This window comes from Mesocricetus auratus, unplaced genomic scaffold, assembly GCF_017639785.1.
Source record: "Mesocricetus auratus isolate SY011 unplaced genomic scaffold, BCM_Maur_2.0 Super-Scaffold_100707, whole genome shotgun sequence".
In the NCBI taxonomy this organism is placed as follows: Eukaryota; Metazoa; Chordata; class Mammalia; order Rodentia; family Cricetidae; genus Mesocricetus; species Mesocricetus auratus.
The window spans coordinates 5,113,038-5,132,500 of record NW_024429269.1 but is presented as its reverse complement, the minus strand read 5'-3'; the positions used below and the strand labels follow the sequence as shown (position 1 = coordinate 5,132,500).

General features: G+C 48.6%; 1 protein-coding gene across 3 annotated transcripts in view; it reads right to left on the bottom strand.

The window, feature by feature from the left end:
- Positions 1–19,463, bottom strand: part of Gata4 (GATA binding protein 4) — a 69,611-nt gene that overhangs the window by 27,319 nt on the left and 22,829 nt on the right. For 2 of the 3 annotated variants that reach the window (XM_040740663.1, XM_040740664.1), the window contains exon 2: positions 11,066–12,142. In XM_040740663.1, the coding sequence (XP_040596597.1) occupies positions 11,066–11,675 (610 nt within the window). In that variant the 5' untranslated portion in view covers positions 11,676–12,142. Of the gene's footprint in view, positions 1–11,065; positions 12,143–15,588; positions 15,716–19,463 lie in introns of those variants that run through there. The other variant, XM_013117208.3, reaches the window with a different exon arrangement.

The window sequence follows — 19,463 nt, the reverse complement described above, 5'->3', positions numbered from 1 at the left end:
AACACCAGCCTTAGCCACTACTGACCTTCCCACCCCCGCCCCACCCCCATCTGGCCTGAAGGACTCCACAGAGCCCCATCTCCAGCAAGCCTGGCCTCTACTTCCTGAACTAGCACAGGTGGAGGTGTCACATGGGCTCCTGCATGATGGAGATTTCCCTTTCATGGCTCTTGGATTGCACCCTTGCTAATTAGCACCCTTCCACACTGTGAGTTGCTGCCATTTAGAGACCTTCTTGTTCATGTTTTTTATCTCCAAAGCCCAGTTGTGAGGCTCACAGAGAGTGTGCAGAGATACTTCTCGGCTTGATGGCCTAGAGGGAAAAGTGTGTCTGGTACTCACTCTACCTTCTATAACTTACTGGAGCTTCCTAGAACCTCTGACGGTGGATGACACTGAGGTCACCACCCACAGCTTCCCCAAGCTCATCTTACATTTCAGTGATTCATGTTGCCTTGTTAAGTATAAGGGAAAAAAATGAATTGTGGCATCTAATGTGTGATTTCAAATATACTGTTGTTTAGTGAGGAAGGTAGTCATGGAAACCTTGATTCTGCCCGTGTAACACACATCTGCCGTCATGGAAGCCAATGGTATGGTACCTACGGTCTGCACAGACATGGCCTGAGTTATTCATATGAGACAGGTTGAATTTTAAGTCTCCCTTGGAGCTGGAGAGATGGCTCAGTGGTTATTAAGAGCACATATTGTTTTTGCAGAGGACCCATATCAATTGACTCACAGCTCCCTGTTACTCCACCTCCAGGTGATCAACAGCCTCTCCCAGATGCTGTAGTCACCCTCACTGACATACACCCTGTCCCCGGAATATATACATAGAATTAAAAATTGAATTAAATATTAAAAAGTCTTCCAAGGGCTCCAAGGCAGCTCCTCACACTATCTCTTTGCCCAATTTTCTTACTTACTTGAAAGCAAACAGAAGCTGTGTAAGTTGCCCAAACTCGCCCAGCTGGACCGTCCCACACACAGGCAGATGCACAGATCCAGGACACCTGACCCATGAATCCGTGAAGTCACCTCCCTGTAGTAATTGAGCTCTGGGAGTCCTTTTTAGCTGCAACTTGACAACTCTGACTCACATTTCCCAGTCAGCAAAGCCTCATACATCAACACGTCCTGCAAGAGGGGACTTCATTTCAAAGGGTCCCCTTAAGAACATAAATAAGCTGAAAGGGTGTCTGTATTAGAATATGTGCTTAGCAGGCTCGAGGCCCTGGGTCCAGTCCCTAGCACAAAAATAACTAACAAATAAAGCAACTCTGTCATAGCTTTACACTAGCCAGTGCCCAGCTACTGTAGGAGTGACAATGTCTCTTTACATAAATGCTCTTGCATTTGGTGGTTCTTACTGCCAGTTCTTGGGACCAAGTCTCTAACTTTGCCAGTCTGCTTCAGTAATCTTAAAGAAACTGTCTCCAGTGCAGAGTGACTTTAAACAGTAACTTTAACGGCGATTTAAAAAATAGAGATAGCCAAGCCTATATATAGGTACAGCAACTAAAAAGCCAGAGATTGCTGCCTGGTACTGGCCAGCCTGGTGAGGTAAGATCTCTGACCGTGTGCACACCGGAAGGTTTCCATTTTGCTATCTTCTCATACATAAAGTTTTACAGAAGAAAGATAATTGAAGTTTTTCTGAGACAGAAAAAAATATGTGTGTGTTTTTCTGAAGCCGTCATCACACGGAAAACATCGTTTTCTTTCTTTCTTTTTTTTTCCCCCAGATCAGCAGAATTTTCTTGCTACCTGTGCAATCTTGGGAACCACATTCTTCATGCAGGGTCAAGTTAAGTTCTTACAAGCTAGGGAAAGGTCGTATTTGTTATTTGTTTTCCCGCCTACTCAATTTTGAGGGGCGACTTGTATTATTACCTCTCTTCAGCCAGTTTGATTTATGATCTTGGAAGTCAGGTCATTCTTTCCCAGGTCAGAGAAAGAAAGGAGAGGGGGTGGTCTCCTCGAGCTAATACCTGATAAAATATCTGAAAAGGCCCTGTAGACCTTGACAGAGACATACAACTATTTCAACCTAATCTTATAAAACAATCAGAAAACTTTATCAGAGGAAAATGTAGCCTGCCATGTCCCAGCTCAATGGATGAGCCTTTTTATCTGAAATGACAGACTTCATACGACAGGGAAAAGCTGCAGATAAGAACCAAATTGAATTGTCCCAAATCAGATCCAATTGTCTGCCCAGGCTTCAGACTGCCACACCTGCTCCGGTGGGTCAATGAGCGACTCTTGGCATGGTCCCGGAGGGGTCTGAACACATTGCGAAGTGGTGAACTTTGAGACTTCTGCGCTTACTCTGTGATTATAATTAACTTGCTCACCGGTTGCTATTGATCAGTTCTGAGTGGAGGCGATGAAGTTTGCCCGGATTTCTGGAAGTAGAACTGGAAGTTTAAATGGGGAGAAAAAGGAGACATCTGGGAGACCCCACAGAGCACAGCTTATGACCTATAAAAATGCCCACCTGTTCTGGATGTGTGATTTCTTCATTCCTCATAAAAATAAAATAAAATAAAAGATAAAGTACAACTGTGGCCGTCCAACACAGTAAAAAAAAAAAGCAGCAACAAATAGCACTCACAAAGGTATTTTTATGACTGTAAACATGGACCAGCTTACCTGCCTAGGTCAGACTTGTGGGAAAGGATGTTTTAAATGCAGTAAGTCATGCATTGGGGCTCCTGCAAAAATGCCAAAAGCCAGAAAACCAAATGCTCTTCAGTGAGATAAGAAGTTTGAATATCCTGGTCTAATTCTGATTAGAGAGCAGCAATAGATAAAAACACAGGCTACCTGCCAGCCCCAAGAAAGTTGTCACTGACAGCTGGGTTCCACGCTGAACAGCCCTCCCCATTTCATTCCCAGTCTGCACCCATATCCCATGTTGTCTTTATGAAAAACATACCCGGTCTGCTTTCCCCTCTCCTCCTCTGCCTACCAGCTATATCTGAAATGGTTGGTCAAAATGGAACAGAGGTAAGAGATCTCTCTAGAAGGAGTTTTAGAGAGAGACATGGAGTTTTGATTTTCTTAAACAGGCAATAATAGTCCCTAGCTAGCTCTGAATTTGGAGGATCTCTTTCATGATCTGCAGACCAACTTCAGGAAGTTGGGAAGGGAGTGCAAGGCTGGGTTGGCAATCCCAAAGTTGGAAGTGGCAGCCTTCCTTCTAACTTTCTAATCACTGTGGACTGCCATGTAGTGTAAGGCTACCATCTCCAAAAGGTTGCCAGCATATGCACATCTGCAGACCAAGACTATACATTCGTTTTTACATAGATTATAACAGATTCAAGGTTAATTCCTAGTATCCCTGCTTATATGATCTTCCTGTTTGCTTCAGAAGGTGACAAAAGAGCAGCTGTGTAGATAGCCAATAAAATGTGTGAGTAATCCATTTAGAGAATGCTCAAGCAGCAGGCCTCTTCATGATCTACCAAAGGTCAACCAGTTCCCTGGAAGTTCTTACAGCAGCAGGCCAGCCCAAAAGAATCAAAAGACTTTTAGAAAGGCAAGGAAACCTCCATAGTCCATCCTCCCTCCCTCCTTCCCTCTCTTCCTTCCCTCCCTCTCTCCCTCTCTTTTCCCCTCCCTATCTATCTATCTATCTATCTATCTATCTATCTACCTACCTTTGCAGTGACTTCTGTTCTAAATTTAGTACAACTCTTTAACTGTGGAGTGAGTGCATGATTGTGTGTGTGTGTGTGTGTGTGTGTGTGTGTGTGACAGAGAGAGAGAGAGAGAGAGAGAGAGAGAGAGAGAGAGAGAGGTGAGAGGCAGGCAGGGACAGAGAGGTCAGAGGGTGACTTCAGGTGCCTGCCTCAGTCACTCTCAACCTAATTTTTAAAATTACATTTAATTTATTTTGGGGAGGGGACAACATGAAGCCATTGCTTCTGTCCTTTTACCACGGGGGTTCTGGGGGTTGAGCTCCGGTTAGCAGGGTTAGTGACATGTGCCATCTTACTGGCCCTCACTTTTGAGATGGGGCCTCCCACTAAACCTGGAGCTCATTGATTTGGCTAGACTGGCCAATGAATTACAGAGATCTACCAGGGTTACAGACTTGTGGTATCATATCCCCTGCTATGTGGGTATTGGGGATTTGAACTTGGGTTCTCAAGCTTGCACAGTAGACACCTTACCATTTGAGCAATTCTCCAGCACCAACTCCAGTATTTTTAAAGAGCAGTTTAGGTGACCAGTCACTAACTACCAGGTATAAGTAGTGTTTGTACCCAGGAGGAACTTAGGGGTAGGATGCCTTACTACTGAGTTACCTGCCACAGCGTGAGATCTGTCCTTAGTAAAGGAACAAAGTCAAAAGCCAGACTCAGGGTACAGGTTAAGGATGGATAAGTTGCTTGGCAGGATCTTGAACAGGGCATGGAGAAATTCCAGGAGTTTGTAAAGGACTAAATCAGACAATAAATAAATACATATATACATACATACATACATAGCAAATTCAATGTGCTTTTCCTGTGTGTCTATAAACACTATTAAAAATTTCCCATGAGGGCTGGAGAGATGACTCAGAGGTTAAGAGCACTGACTGCTCTTCCAGAGGTCTTGAGCTCAATTCCCAGCAACCACATGGTGGCTGACAACCATCTACAATTCAATCTGGTGTATATGTAATAAATAAATAAATCTTTAAAAAAAAGAATAAAGCATCTAAGTACGAGGGCATCCTTGCCTTTAAAAAAATTCCCATGAATAATCTGTTTTTAAAAGCCTAATTGGTTTAATTTGTTTCTTCATTATTATTGGGTGGTGTGTACATGCCATGGTATGTGTGGAGGTCTGAGAACAACTTTGGGGTCAGTTCTCGGCTTCCATCTTTATGTGTGTTCTGGGTATCAAACAGGTTGTCAGGATTGCGTTGTCCAGCAACAAAGACATTTATCAACTGAGCAATTTTGCCCATCCAGTTTAATAGCATTTAAAAGTGGATAACATCATTCTGCTTTTCAAAATTCAAAAGACTCCATTGCCCATCCACAGCAGCAGGACACTCAGCAGTAGGTGGAAGCCAGTCAGGTGTGCAGCCATATGTGAACGGGTAAACAAAAATGTGGTCACACAGTAAAACACTCCTCAGCCTAGAGAAGAAAACTGCCACATGCTACAGCTTGAGTGACCCTTGAAGACATTATATTCGGCAAAACACACCCAGTACAAAAGACAAGTGCTGTGTAGTTTGCTCATAGGATGTAGCAATCAAACTCACAGCCACAGGAAGCAGAATGAAGGGTGCTAGTGACTAGGGAGAGTGAGGGCTGAGGAACTGTTGCCATCCTGTAAGATGAAGAACATTCTCAAGATGCATGGCACAGCAATACTGAGACCCAACACTGAACTGCATTTGTAAAACTGGCTAAGATGATAAAGAAAATCATACCAGAGCCAGCAAGATGGCTCAGTGGGTAAAGACACTCTCCTCCAACACACACACACACACACACACACACACACACACACACACACACGGCGGGGGGGGTATATACTATACATGTATATGAATAAATGCAATTTAAATGTTTAAAAAATTGCATCAAACCTAAGTTCCCTCAGAGCTTAAATGTATTTTTATTTATGTATTTATTTTGTTTTTTTGAGACAGGGTTTCTCTGTGGCTTTGGAGCCTTTCCTGGAACTAGCTCTTATAGACCAGGCTGGTCTCAAACTCACAGAGATCCCCTACCTCTGCCTCCCGAATGCTGGGATTAAAGGCATGCACCACCACCGCCCAGCTCTTAAATGTATTTTTAAAGATTTTTATTATATTTTATTATTTACCGTGCACATGCATTCACATACCACCGTGCATGCCTGGAGGTCAGAGAACAGCCTTCAGGTTTGATTTCTCCTCCTTTACGATATGGGGAGGGATCAAACTTGGGTTGTCAGGCTTGGAAGAAAGCACCTTAACCCACTGAACTATCTTGCCAAACAAAAGTGTGTTTTTATTATTTGGTAGAATTATGAAGCACAAAAATGACTACAAAAATAGTTAAGCTGATCAAAAGTGTGTTTTCAGTTCTAAAACAGGCGACTATGGCCAGCTCCTTTCCCAACTTCATCCTTCCTCTACCCTTTGGGCCTCCCCGTAGACGATCAATGTTACAAATTCTTTACCTATGGCCTGAGGGAGCTTCCAGAGATAGTGTGTGTATTGTCAAATGAATACATTGTATTTCCCCATTTTTAACACCAAGTGCTGCGCACACCTCCAGCACTTCCAAGTGGCTTGGAAAGGATTTCAAGGGGTCCAATAACGACCTCCATCATCTTCTATGCTCAGGTGTGTGAGCCGCATATGAAGACAATCCCCTTACGGTGCACATTTATATTTCTTCTGGATTTTGTTATTGTGGATGACAATGTGGTGAATATGTGCCCCAGAATTCATTGTTTGCAGCCAAAAGTTCAGTGTCAAAGCTATCTGCTCTGTAGTTTGACTGTTTTAGCAAGGGCTCTACAAAGGCTGCCCAGATGACCATTCCCACCCACAGGTATCAGAGTTCCTGTCCCCCACACCTCACAGTATGTTTGTTTTCTTAGTGCATTTAAAGAAGAAGAGAAAAAATCAACAGGGAGGGGAACAGGAGAAGGTGTTATCTAAAACTGTCTCCTGAACATCATTCCACCAGCAACTGTGGCCTGACCTTTTCATGGGACACAATCTAGCAAGTGACAAGTGTCACTAGAGGCAGAGACACACCCCAGGCCACTCCAACACACCTTCTTTATTTAATTGGCTCTCCACTTAGCACCACAGACCAGCCCCCACTCTGATTGACCTGCTCAGGGTGGTAACCGGAAAATTAAACAACTTTGATTTTCTTCAAGACTGACAAATCGTTCCTGAGTTGAACAGGCTACTTCAGAGATCACAGCGTTCCCTGTTTAAGCAAACTGACTCTGAAAGCAACTGGCCTAGTTGATAAAGCAGTCCCCCAAAGACCCAGCAAACACTACAGCATATTCTGCTGACCTAACACCTTGAGGGCCCCACCCCCCGTGTGAGATAGAACAATGCTTTTCACTTGTTTCAAAAGCACTGAGCAAACCACAGATTTACTTCCTTCTGTTAGTCTCACTGAGCCCTCTAACAACTCCATTTTTTTAGATCCTTTAAGAATAGTAGGATTGCTTATTTCTCTAAGACACAAAAGAATTACTCTTCCTTAGAAAGTTATATTTCTTAGATATCCCAGTAACAACTACAAGCATGACATGCCGTTCAAGGTCTATTTATGTCTAACTTCTCTCCCAGTTTCTCTCTCTCTCTCTCTCTCTCTCTCTCTCTCTCTCTCTCTCTCTCTCTCTCTCTCTCTCTCGGCTTTAAGTCTATACAAGCCTTAACGGGTACAAGAAATCAACTAGACTGTGATGTGTTGTATGCACAGTGAAAGTCTCCTGCTTTAAGAATAAATATCAGGATGGAGAGGTGACTCGGCACTTTAGAGCACTATTACTCTTGCAGAGGACCTGGGTTTGAGTCTTAGCTCCCACACAGTGGCTCACAACCCCACTTGACTCCAGTTCTAGGGCCTAGGGCGTCTGATACCCAATTCTAGCTTCCACCCATCACTTCTGGCACCAGTGGTCCCAAGTTTTCAGGGTGCTCCCAACCTCTTCTCCCAGACTCTCCAGTTCTATCTTCTCTCTCTCTCTCTCTCTCTCTCTCTCTCTCTCTCTCCTCTCTCTCTCTCTTTAAAGCAGGGGATTGCTATGTTGGTCGGACCAGCCTTGAGTGCTCAATTCTCCTGCCTCAGCCTCCTGAGTGCTGGGGTCACAGGTGTGCGCCACCACACCCAGCTCTAGTCTGCTTCTTAAAGGACACAGGTAGCCATTCTGTGTGGTTTGACCAGGGCAGGGCAGAGTCCTGGGGCAATTACCTCCCAGATCTCTGCTCAAATATTTGCTACTTGCCCAGCATGTGCCAGGCACCTATATATGAGTAAGACTCTGTACCTGCCTTAATAAGGTCACAGAATTCCATTATTGTGTCTAATTAATGCTTCCAAGAATTGCTTCAGGGTCCTGGGTCTGTTGAACTTGGAATGAACTGAAGTTCATGTATACTACAGTCGTGATGCAATAACTTCTTTCTCGCCAAGGTCATCTTTTCACATGCCCCTGTCGGTTTTTATCATTTTGGTTTTTGCCTTATTCCAATAGCCAGCATAAGAACTTGCTAGATGTTAACTGTTAACAGCACAACAGTTCAATCTCAAGGAAAGGATAATGGTATTTGCTTATTTCTCCTCAATGCAAATTAAATACATTTCAGACTTAGGAATCAGTCTCTGAGATCCACCCATGGAGGTGAATCTATTATTGCAGCCAAGGACAAGCTGTATTGTGTTATCCCGCTTCTCTATAAATGCATCAAGTAAGTGAATGCATGTCATTTTCTCCCTTCTTTTTCTTAACTGCAGGTTCAGGTTCCTTTCCTGGCAAACTTCTATTGATGCAGCAAGACCGGGGGCAGACAGGACCTCCTAGGTGAAGACTTCCATGCTGTCAGAGGGAAGTTTCTTTCCTGGTTTCTCAGCGTTGCTCTCGGTTCATCTCCCCTTGCCTTACCACATGTCGAGTCATTTATACATTTTACGTGTCTATTTAGGGATAGTCCCTGCTCATCAGGGACTACACCAGGCTTAATACTTCTCAAGTCCTAGGAAGCCCATTAGTCCTAGAAAAACTAATAAAACCGCCATCATTTATAAAAAGATCAATCATTAGACATCACACAGACCACCAAAGTCAGGAGAACTCTAAAAGCAGGCAAGCTGAACTGAAGCCACCCAACAGAATATGAGATGAAATGGACAGAGGTAGGCAACTTGCCTGAAGTCATGTGATACTGAGGTCTGGGGGCTCCACATGAGCTTGATGGTCATGACATCCAAAGAGGACCTCTCAATACACATGAGGGAACCTGTTCTTTTTACCCTCCCATTACTTGGGACCATTGGCTAGTTTGATGGCTGAGTCTTACTAATGCTACCAAGCATTTTAGTGTCCGTGCATAGGCAAGGCAGTTTACAAAGCATATGGAGGGACAACAACAGCTGGGACTGTGTCTCAGTGGTAGAGTCTTTACCCAGCCTATGCCAGGAACTGTGCTTGATTTTCTGGCTTGGAATGGGGCTAAAGAAGAAAACATCTTCACAGAGAGCACTTTTCACTGGAGCAATGCCATTACATTGACAGGTCATCTAGGTACTGTGTGATTAAAAAAAATGAGTATATCCCCCAATACATCAAAGGAAGACAACACGTTCTCAAAATACCTGGTGCTCCCTCGTGGTGCTCCCACAGCACTTAGCTGGAAGCAGGGGCTTCATCAACTGACTAGTAGGGATGAGGGCCCAACATACAAACTCTCAGGGGGAGAGATGTCCCCTATTGTTTTGTTGGCTTTGTGTGGATCCTGGAATTTGGGAAACCTTTTTCAGTCCCCATGCTCGCAAGTAGAGACACACAAGTCACTTTTTTTGTTTTTATACTGAATACCAGAATGGTTTCTTCATCTTTAAATGGGAACTTCACTCTTTGCTGTATCCAAACACCAAATTCTAACTCCAAGATTTTTTTTAATAGACTGGGTCTTCTGTGTAGTCCGGGCTATCCTCCTCAGTTCTGGAATTACAGTCATGGGTCATCATACTCTGTTTATTTCTTCTTTTTTTTAAGCTAGTGGTTGGGTTGGGTTGCTACTCCAAGAATACAGGCCAAAACCCCTGCAGGCCCACTTCCAGCCTCCGCCACAGGGAAGTCACCACCCTGCTCTGTTTCAAAGGTCTGGGCCACACTGGTGAGCTTATCCTCCTTCCTTAGGGTGCAGTCTACTTGGCCCTGCCTGCGGGGAGGAGGGGGGAGCACGGGATGGGGGCGGGGGTGGGGGGACACTGCCAGTCACAAACCCAGCCCTGGCGCCACTTCCATGGTTAATCAGTTTACCTGGGATGTATATTTGGCTAGACCCCCCTCCTGAGGACCTTCCATGGCCACCCAGGGTCAGAGAATAACTTTAAACCTCTTCAAAGCCTGAGCCTCTACTCAGGAGACAAACTAGCGCTGGGAGTGGCAAGGGATAGACTTTACTCTTCAAAGTGACAGCAAACGCAAAAGGCCTTAGCACTTAGTAGGTAGTCAATAAATGTTAACTTTGTTTCTCAAATCTGAGCTTCCTCCCTTCCCCAAGAGCCAGCTCCATCCAAAGGCCACCTCCAATCCTCTCTAGAAATTCTACAGGAGTAAGGTCTTGGCATTTTGCACGAGTAAACAGTCTCTCTTCTTTTTCTCCCCCAGCCCAGTGGCCAGGGCCCCTCTGAAATGTCCGTGTAAGTGGGGCAAACTGGCAGTCCTTTCGGTCTGACACTGGATGGGAACACTACCGTTAACCAGGCCTTCCTCTAGGGCTGCAACCTTAAAGTCTCTCCATTTAACTCAGACATCATAAAGAAGCCCCCTGCACTGTCCCCAGGCACTGACCTGGGTGTCTGAGCATGAGAGTGGCATCATGGGACCTTACAGTGCGCCTGAGGAGACTTGCAGGTTAAGCATGTTTGACCCACTTCTGGCGGTCTCCTTTACAGATCTCTTCCTTATTTCCGGGTGTGAAAACCCCCCACCGGAAAGTCATCTGCCACCCTGAGGGATCCTCCAACCTGGCTGCCAAATGGCGCAGGTCCCAGGTTTGCTGAGGACTCAGAAGAAGGGATGGAGGAAGTGGGGGCTGAATCCCAGGGATCGGCTCGCCAGACTGCTCCGGCTCCTCTCACTATTACCCAGAAACTGTGCAGACAAGGCCACCCGGTTACAGAAGGGTTTTGCTGGACTCCAGTGGCCAGGCTACTCATCACCAGGATGGCCCACCACCAGGAGCCTCCTGTTCCCAGGCTACCTTCCTAGGAGGCTCACTGCATCAAGGATGCTCCCCAATCCCAACAGAGTTGGGACAGTTGAATGCCTCAAACAGGACTCAAGGCCTTTCAGTACTCACCGAGATTGGGGTGTCGGGCAGGGTTGGCCCGTCCGGGCAAGCTGTGCAGGACTGGACTATCGAAGGGGCCTGCTGAGGCGGCGGCTGCGGCCCAGGATGCACCCACGTCGGCCATGTAGGCTGGGTAGGGGCTAGAGTAGGAGCCTGCGAAGCCGGGACGCCCGTACTGCTCTCGGCCAGCCAGGCCCGCGCCGGCCGCCCCGCCGCCACTGCTGTAGGCTGCGGCTTCCCGGGCGGCGGCGGCAGCGGCTGCGGCCGCCAGGGACCCAGTGGTCCCCGGGAAGGAGAAGCGCGGGGACACAGGTGGCGGGGTGTAGGCAGCTCCCTCAGCTCCAGCCTGGCTCCAGCCGGGGCTGCCCTGCTGGGTCCCTGGCCCCGCACCCGATGGGGCGGCCCCGGAGCTGCCACCCGAAGCGGCTCCGGACGCAGTGCCCCCTCCTCCGCCCTGCAGGTACGACAGGCCAAGCACAGAGGACGGCACCCGTGGCGTGGGCACGTAGACAGGCGAGGACGCGGCGCCCGCGCTGTGCATGAAGGCGCCAGGGCCACCCGCCTCGTAGGCGCCGGGCGGGGGGCCGTGGTTGGCGGCCATGGCCAGACTTTGGTACATCGCCCCAAGCTCTGCGCGTCGGTGTCCTCTCTTCACTTGCGAGTCGAGGGAGCCACGCGGGCACAGCAAACCAAAGCGACAAGAATTAGAATGCAGGTGTGCGTAACTGTCACGAAAACGGCGATCAAAAATCGATGGGGAGAGGCCCAACTCGCTCAAAATATATGCGAATTAAATCCAGCATCAAAGGAGCAACCTGTAGGTTCTGGTTTGCTCAGAAAAAAAATCCCAAATTGGATTTGTGGTTGTTCCAGAAGATCGTGAATCCTGCACTCCGCTCCAGGGCCAGGAGGCGGGAGGTGCCCAGGATGTAGTCGAGGCTGGGCTTGAACACCCTGAGCAGACCTTCGGGTCAAACAACCGGTTGGATGTGCCTAGTCGCTGCGCTCTGCCTGCTGCACACCCAAGTTAAGCTGCTGGCTCCCGCAGGGCTTCAGCGAAGAGGGCCTTTCACTGCAGCGGCAGTCCTGAAAGAGAAATAAAGCACAGATGAGAACAGTTCACCCCAGGACTTTCAGAGCCACGTTCAGCGGTCCTGTTCAGTCGCTCCTCCCGCACCGCGAACCAACCTCCCTTCTCTAGCCTCTAGACTTCTGAGGTACAGGTACAGCCCAAAGCCTGCCTTTGTTTGGTCCAGGTCAGGCTGCGGACGGCAGCTATCTTGGAGAACAACCTAAGAGATCTGGGGTGTCGGGCATGCAGTTCTCGATTGCGAGCTGGGTCAATTATTTTTATATTTGCTCATCAGGAAAGACTTTCATTTTACCTTATTCCCCAAGCACTTTTCCCCCTTTTTTCCTTTTTTTTTTCCTCCAGAGTATTCTGTTGAGTACAAGATTTGGGATTCCAGAGAACATTAGTGACTCAAAAAATCTCTGTCTTTTTTATTATTATATTATTTTATTATATATCCGGACCTTTCCTCAAGCATTTTCTTGACCAAACAAGAACCGTAGATTGGGACAGAGGCGATGACAAACTTTATAAAAACCAGCAACCTAGGAAAGTTTTGTTTGTAATCTTTTAAAAAGAGCACCTAGAGGTAGAATCTAAATGTTTATAAATGAGCAAGTGTCGGTGAAACCATAAAAAGGGTTGTGAAACGCCTTAATCGCACTGTGCACCATGTGGGTGTCAAATCAGACAAGCCACACGTTTCTGCAAATAGTTACATTTCAAACACTTTGCAGACCGTATATTGGGACCAGAAAAGCAGAAGGGTTGAACAAGGTCATTACAGAACTCAGGAAACACTCAAGCTCGCTGGCTGGCTTTTCCCTGCTTTTCCGCCAAAAGCAGAGTTGATTCCTAGCATTTGGCGGCATCCTTCCAGGCATTCTGTGTTTTGGCATTACCAGAGAATAAAGTGGAGGGGGGGCACATGGTTCTATTTTCCAAACATACCTGCTATGTTTCAAACCCTTCTCTCTGTGCCTTCATTAAATGAAGCTGTCTAAATTTCCTTATTTTTACTTAAGAGGGAAAGGAGGTATAGGTGAGTTTGAAACTTGTTGAAGCTCAAAGTACACTTGGGGGAGGGGTGCCTGAGGGCCATGAGTATTTGGAATCCCCAGTACAGGCACATCTTCCCTTAAGAAGAGGCCTCCTCATATGTTTGGTTTCTTTCTTTCTTTTTTTAGTGCAACAATGCATTTGCAAGAATATTAAGTGAACTAGCTACAAACCCAGGTCTGTCACTCCCGGAATAAATAAATTTAGACCCCTAAGTCCTTCATCTGTAAAGTGAAAATATTAAGGGTACTTGCGTCTTATAGTCCCTGGAAGATTATGGATGGAAGCTATAATTTAATACACATAGAAGATTTATGACCAGACCTTAGAAACCTATTACAACAGGAACTCAGGAGATTCTACATAACAGTTATTATTGCAGATCTCTAATACATCAAAAGAGAGTACCTGGGATGTAGTTTATATTTACATTATCTTTATTATTATAAAAAATTCTGGAAAGGGGTGTTTAATATACACACTAATTTTCTCACCATCTTTGCATCATTTCTAGCAAAAATAGAGCCATGACCAAATTATGTAGTCACAGAGTAACTGATGAATTGTTTAGTATGTACTTTTTCAAAATATACAATAAACTGTTGGCTTGAAAGTTGGGTACATTTCCTTCTAGCATCTAGGCTGGAGAATGGATACACGAAATTTGACCTTAGGTCGCCAACTCTTCCTTTATAAAGAAAGACAAAAAGCTCTAGAAATCTTGGGGTTTTGATAAGCAAATATATAGATTTATGTTGATAAAATATCCATTATTCATTTTTTTAAATCAAGTCATTGGTCTAATTAATTGTATTTTCTGTAATTTCAACTCAGGAAGTCGTAAAAAAAGTATGTGAATTTTCTTTTCTCGACTAACAAGTTAAAGGAAGAGATTTAGAGTTCTGTAATTTACAGTGTACTTGCCCAGGTTAACTTGCAAGCTTGAAAAAAAAATGCAAACACTAAATCAGTTTGGGATCTCTTAGAAGCGCTCTGCAGTTTCAAATGGCTGATACTTTAACCTGAAGTTGGGTTACTAGAACAATAGAAGGTGGAGAAAATAAAATACTCTTTCTCTTTCTGGGAAGACTGTTCCCTTAGGTGGATTCCCGCCTGCCTCTGATCGGGCCCAGCCACCTCCAGATTCTCACAGTCATCTAGCCCGGCCCAGAGTTTTCTCTGTCTTTCGAATCACTCCACGAACTTCACTCCCAAGTTCCCAAGCAGAAAAAAAATAAAAACAAAAACAAAAAACCTTCTCTTATAATTTAGCCCACATCCCTTTTAGAACCTGTTTTTGAGAGTCGGAAAATGCAACACGCCATAATGTGTCCCTTTGCAGATCTTTCCGTGCGGCTCGCGCTCGCGCGGTCTCTCTAGTACCGCCACACTGAGAATTGTCACACACAAAATAGACTCATATGCTGGCCTCAGAAACGAAGCTCGACCGGCCTCAGCATGCAGGTTTTCTTTCTTTGGATGTCCGAAGCGTCATTCCTGGCTGCCTTACTTTTCCAAAGGTACAGGAAATAAATTCCCAAGGTGTTTCCCAGCAGCGCGGCCTTGTTGCCCTAGCTCTGCCAATGGCTCGGGTCCCTCACTCCCTTCTTCCCTTGAACCGAAAAGGCCGCCTTCCTTCCACCTGGTGAAACTTTACCACCTAGACATCTGTCTCCTAAGGATAGTAACTGCCCACTCGCTCTCAGGTCACATCCAATCAGCATAATATATGGATGAGGAAGCTAGCCAGGAACATCCCTGCTGTCTGCTATGGTGGCTACGGCCCGGGTCTGCTTTCTCCCAGAAGCGGTGAGGGTGCGCAGTAGTCAGCAGAGCGCAGCACACACGATTCCTGGGCCCTAGTCTGGAGTTGGAGGAGGCAGGCTAGAAAGCAGTAGGAAGCAGAAAAGGTCGGGAGGCCTCCGAACTTCCTCCGAGTGCCTCCAGCCCTCTCCCAGGTCCCAGTGCTGCCTGGCGCCGCCACTAGGCATTCCCCGCGTCACAGACTGGATACACTCCTCCGTCTGCGCCCCAAAATGTAGGGGCTATGCGGCCTGACCCAGGCCAGTCGATCAGAGAGATTACACCGGCCCCGGCCTGTGGGGTGCAAAGCAGAACTGGAGAATCTGCACACAGGGCCGATTAAAAGTGGTCAAGTCCCCCCCAAACAATCCAAACGCACCTCGCGAGCACCCATGAGTTTTTGCTCCTAATCAGTCTCACTCGATTTAAAGTCTTTGCTAGGCCAAAGTCAAAAGCAGAGCTTCAGCCAGTCTGGGGGCACTGGAGTAACCCGCGTCTCCTTTCCCACTTAGCAGCGTGCTTCCCTCCCTGTTTCAGACAAACTAGAGCAGCAGACAGCCGAGCTTCGCCTGCCCAGCAGGGAGTCGGGGAGCCCTACCTGCCCAGCTCGAGCCTCTCGGAGAGCCAGAGTGCTCTCCCAGCGCCCGCGCAGTTGCAGCGGCGGCGGAGCCTCAAGCGGCCACTCTGCCGGCCTCTCGCTCGTCCCTTGCTCCCGGCGCTGTTCTCCGGGCCCCCCGCGCTAGGATCGCCAGCGCTGACTGGCCTAAGGGAGTCACGTGCAAGGGCAGGGGGCGGGGGCGGGGTGTGCGGCCGTGGCTGCACCTCCGCCCGGCGTCCGCCTTCGGGGCTGGTCCCTAAGCTCCCCCAGCAGGCAAAGTCCAGGCGCGCGGATCTCGGGGAACCAAAGCGCTCAGTACCGGCGCCGGGCTCTGCTCACCCGGCAGCCTGACGTCCTCGCGGCGCGCTGCTCCGCCAAGGATTGTTTTATTCACTGGTCCTTCTCTTTCCTCCCACCCTCGGTGGTCCACGTCCAGCCGCGGGGGGCAAGGGGCGGGGCTGGTAGAGGGGAAGGCGACCTCGCGAGCTGGGCTCTTGGTCTGGGCTCTGGGTCGCCCGTGGGGCACTGGGTTACCGAGGGTACCTGCCTGGCTTCAGGTCTACCTGAAATGCACTCCGGAGAGGGTCAGGAGGAGCTACCATCTGAACTGGAGTCGGTGCCTAGAGACCCAAGAGTCCTTTTCACCTTCCCACCAGCCGGTGGAGACTGCAAGGCGCCGAGAACCCGCCACCAGTCCAGGAGTTTATGTATTTACACAAAACGCGCACCCCTGGCCACACTGTTTCCAACGCGTGGGGGCTTCCTGTCCCTTCTCATCTGTCCCTGTTCTCTCAGCAACTCTCAGCGGCTGGGGTCCAATCAAAAGGACGAAGTGGGGGTTAAAGAGCCTGTCTCCAAAGTTAAAGCCCATCCAGGGGCTGTAGCCTCCATCCCCCCCCAAGTGGGGGCAGGGAGGGTGTCAGACCTGAGTTTGGAGTCGGCGTCAGGACTTGTAGGCCCTGGCGCAGCGGGGCCGTGAGGGGAGAGTCCCTCAGACAGGTCTAAAGGTTAATAGAGCAATCACAGGGCCCTATTACCGCGTAAAAATAACCCATCGATTACCACAGCCTTCAGCCGCAGATAACAACTCGCTGGTGGCTCTCACGCTTTGGGCTAATTTTTTTTTAAGGCCGCATTTCTCTCCCCAGCACAGGTTTCTCATACAAGATTAGAGGGGTCAGGAGAGGGCTGGAGTACCACCCGGTAAGAAACCTGCGCTGCCAGAGAAAGCTCGGGTGGCCGCGGCTCCAGCAGTTGGGGATCGACAGCACATTGCTATTGCAGGCCGGTGCACAGACACCCCAGGCGCTAGGGACAGACTGGGACGCTGAGCGGATTGAAAGGAAAAACCCGTGGGACCTTGGCCAACCCGCGGGGATCTCAGGAAAATCCCAGAGGAAGGATTGAGCGCCGCTGCGTTGGGGGAATTCTCTTTTCCAAACCAAAGGGGCCGAGGTCCAGAGTGGCAGTAGAGGAGAGAAAGCTGAAGCCGCCAGGGTTGCTGAGCCCCCCGGCGTCCAGTGCTCCAGTCCGACTCACCGACTTCGCCAGGGGTGCCGCCGGCTTGAGCCCTTGGACGGCCCAGAAGCTGCGGCCCCCCTTCCCCAGCCCCCCACTCCCACTCTCATCCTAAACAGTGCCTTACATTATCAGGCACTGCCGGTTCCAGGTCTGGTAAAGTTTTAGGGGCGATGATATTCTAGGGATCCCGGAGGCCATCACTGTGCATCAGCGAACTTCCCGAGAAAACTCGGATCTGAACCTCTCAGATGCACCAAGAGAATGGTATGGCCCTTGCTCTGTTTACAAGAAATCCTCAGCCACCCGGGGAGCAGGAGAGACGCGAAGCCAAAGGCCCACACCCACGGCCCACGGAAGAAGATTCTCTCTCTCTCTCTCTCTCTCTCTCTCTCTCTCTCTCTCTCTCTCTCTCTCTCTCTCTCTCTCTCTCTCTCTCTCCCTCCCTCCCTCCCTCCCTCCCTCCCTCCCTCCCTCCCTGCCTCCTGTGCTACTTGTAGGCTGTGTCACAGGTCTCAGACAAGCCGTTCTGTAGCAACCCTCATAGATCAAAATGTGCTAAGCTTGGGGACCGGGCCTGGCATTTCTGGTTGTGTTTGTCACCACAGAGCCTGGGGCTTGAGGTTTGGTGACTGGGGAAGCAACCACGAGACGTTCCTCAGGGTCCCCAAGGTCTCTGGCCGCTGCCAGGGGCATTCTCCTTGGTGTGGGATGGACCTTAGCGAGGTGGTGTCCTGAAGCAGTCACCACCCTTCAGCCTTCCCGAAACTCACTTCTAACATTTCAGAGTGAGGGTGCCGCGCTCTGTAGCTCAGTTGGTAGAGCGCACTAAGCCTAGCAGGCAGGAAGTCCTGTTTTTGCCTGGGGAAGGTGGAGGCACCCTTTAATCCCAGTAACTCGGGAGGCAGAGGCGGGCTGATCTTTGAATTTGAAGCTAGCCTGATCTACAGAGCAAGCTCCAGGACAGCCGGGGTTACACAAAGAAACCCTGTCTCGGAAAACCAAAATAAAATAAAGGAGGATGCCCTCGAGTCAGATTGGAGATATTGCTCCGACTGGGTGTTAGGAAACTCGAGTGGAGTCTATAAGAGAGACGGTTGATTCTTAGCTCTTGCTTGCTGCGGGCTACAGACTGGATCTAGTAGGCCATTTTCCCGTCCAGGCCTCCAGCAAGCCATCTCCTGCTGGGCTGAGAGCTGTGAGCCCAAGGCCGGAGACAATTCTCTGACTCTGCAAGGCGCCTGGGACTGAGACATTTGTTTCAGCTTCCTGTGACTTAACCCCCACACTTTGGGTCCCACACACCAAATTTCTCTCGGTGTGTGGGCTGAGAGTCAAACCAGACGCGTTTCTTGGGCGCTTTTGGTTTTTCCCTCATTCCCTCCCTCCCTCCCTCCCTCTCTTTGCCTCCGACCCTTCAGTTGCTCCCTTCCTATGCTGGAAACAGAGGAACCAAGGCGACCTCTGTACGTTGCCAGGAGCGGGGAGCATTTCAAGGCCTTGCAGGCTGGAGCTGGAGGGTGGTTATCGGCTGCCTCGAGAGGTTCCCAGGCTCCTCTCAGACTAGGGAGGCCGCTGGGAGGAGGGGGGCTGGGCACTCTGAGGTTCAAACTTGGCTATTTTTAAGGAGGATGTCCCTGGGATGGCCGGGATAGGGTAGCCCAGCCCAACTCACGTTCCCCTTTCTTTTCTCATGGTCTATGGGCAGAAACTATCGGGCTCACCCTCCACCTTTTTAGATCTTTTTGCTCATGGGGGAGGTGGAGTGCCTGAAATTTTCCATAATAAAATGGACTTAGGTGGAGTGTCTGAAGTTTTCCATAATAAAATGGACACAAGCGAGCTATTCTCTTCAATAATCCTTGCGGCACCAAAGAATGAGTTTATTCCTTGCTCCATAAAGGATCCCGAGACTTAAAGGCCATCTCTGAGCTAGCAGAAACGAACCTGTAGGCTGCTGAACGCGAACATACAGAGGAATCGGGACTCAAATTCCCTCGAAGAAAAAAATAAACAGCAGATGTTGGACTTCACACAAAGGCCAAGGGAGGTTTCCTCCCCAGAGCCAGGCACCAGCACGTGCCCCCCCCCCGAACCCGTGTAGTTTGGTTTAAACTGTGGGCAACTTCGAGCCGAGCACCAGAGTGTCAGCGTTTCTGGAGGCGGATGCCTATCCGAATTCGGTGGGAATCGACTCATGAGAGGAAAAACCCGAGTTCCGGAAAGAATCTGCAGCTTGGACGGTTTCCAGTGTCCTGTAATCGGCAACAGAAGCCAGAGGGAAGACCATAGGAGTCCACCTTGGTCTCATAGAACGCGCACCGCAGACGTAGGTGCGCCTGTGCAAAGTGACCCGC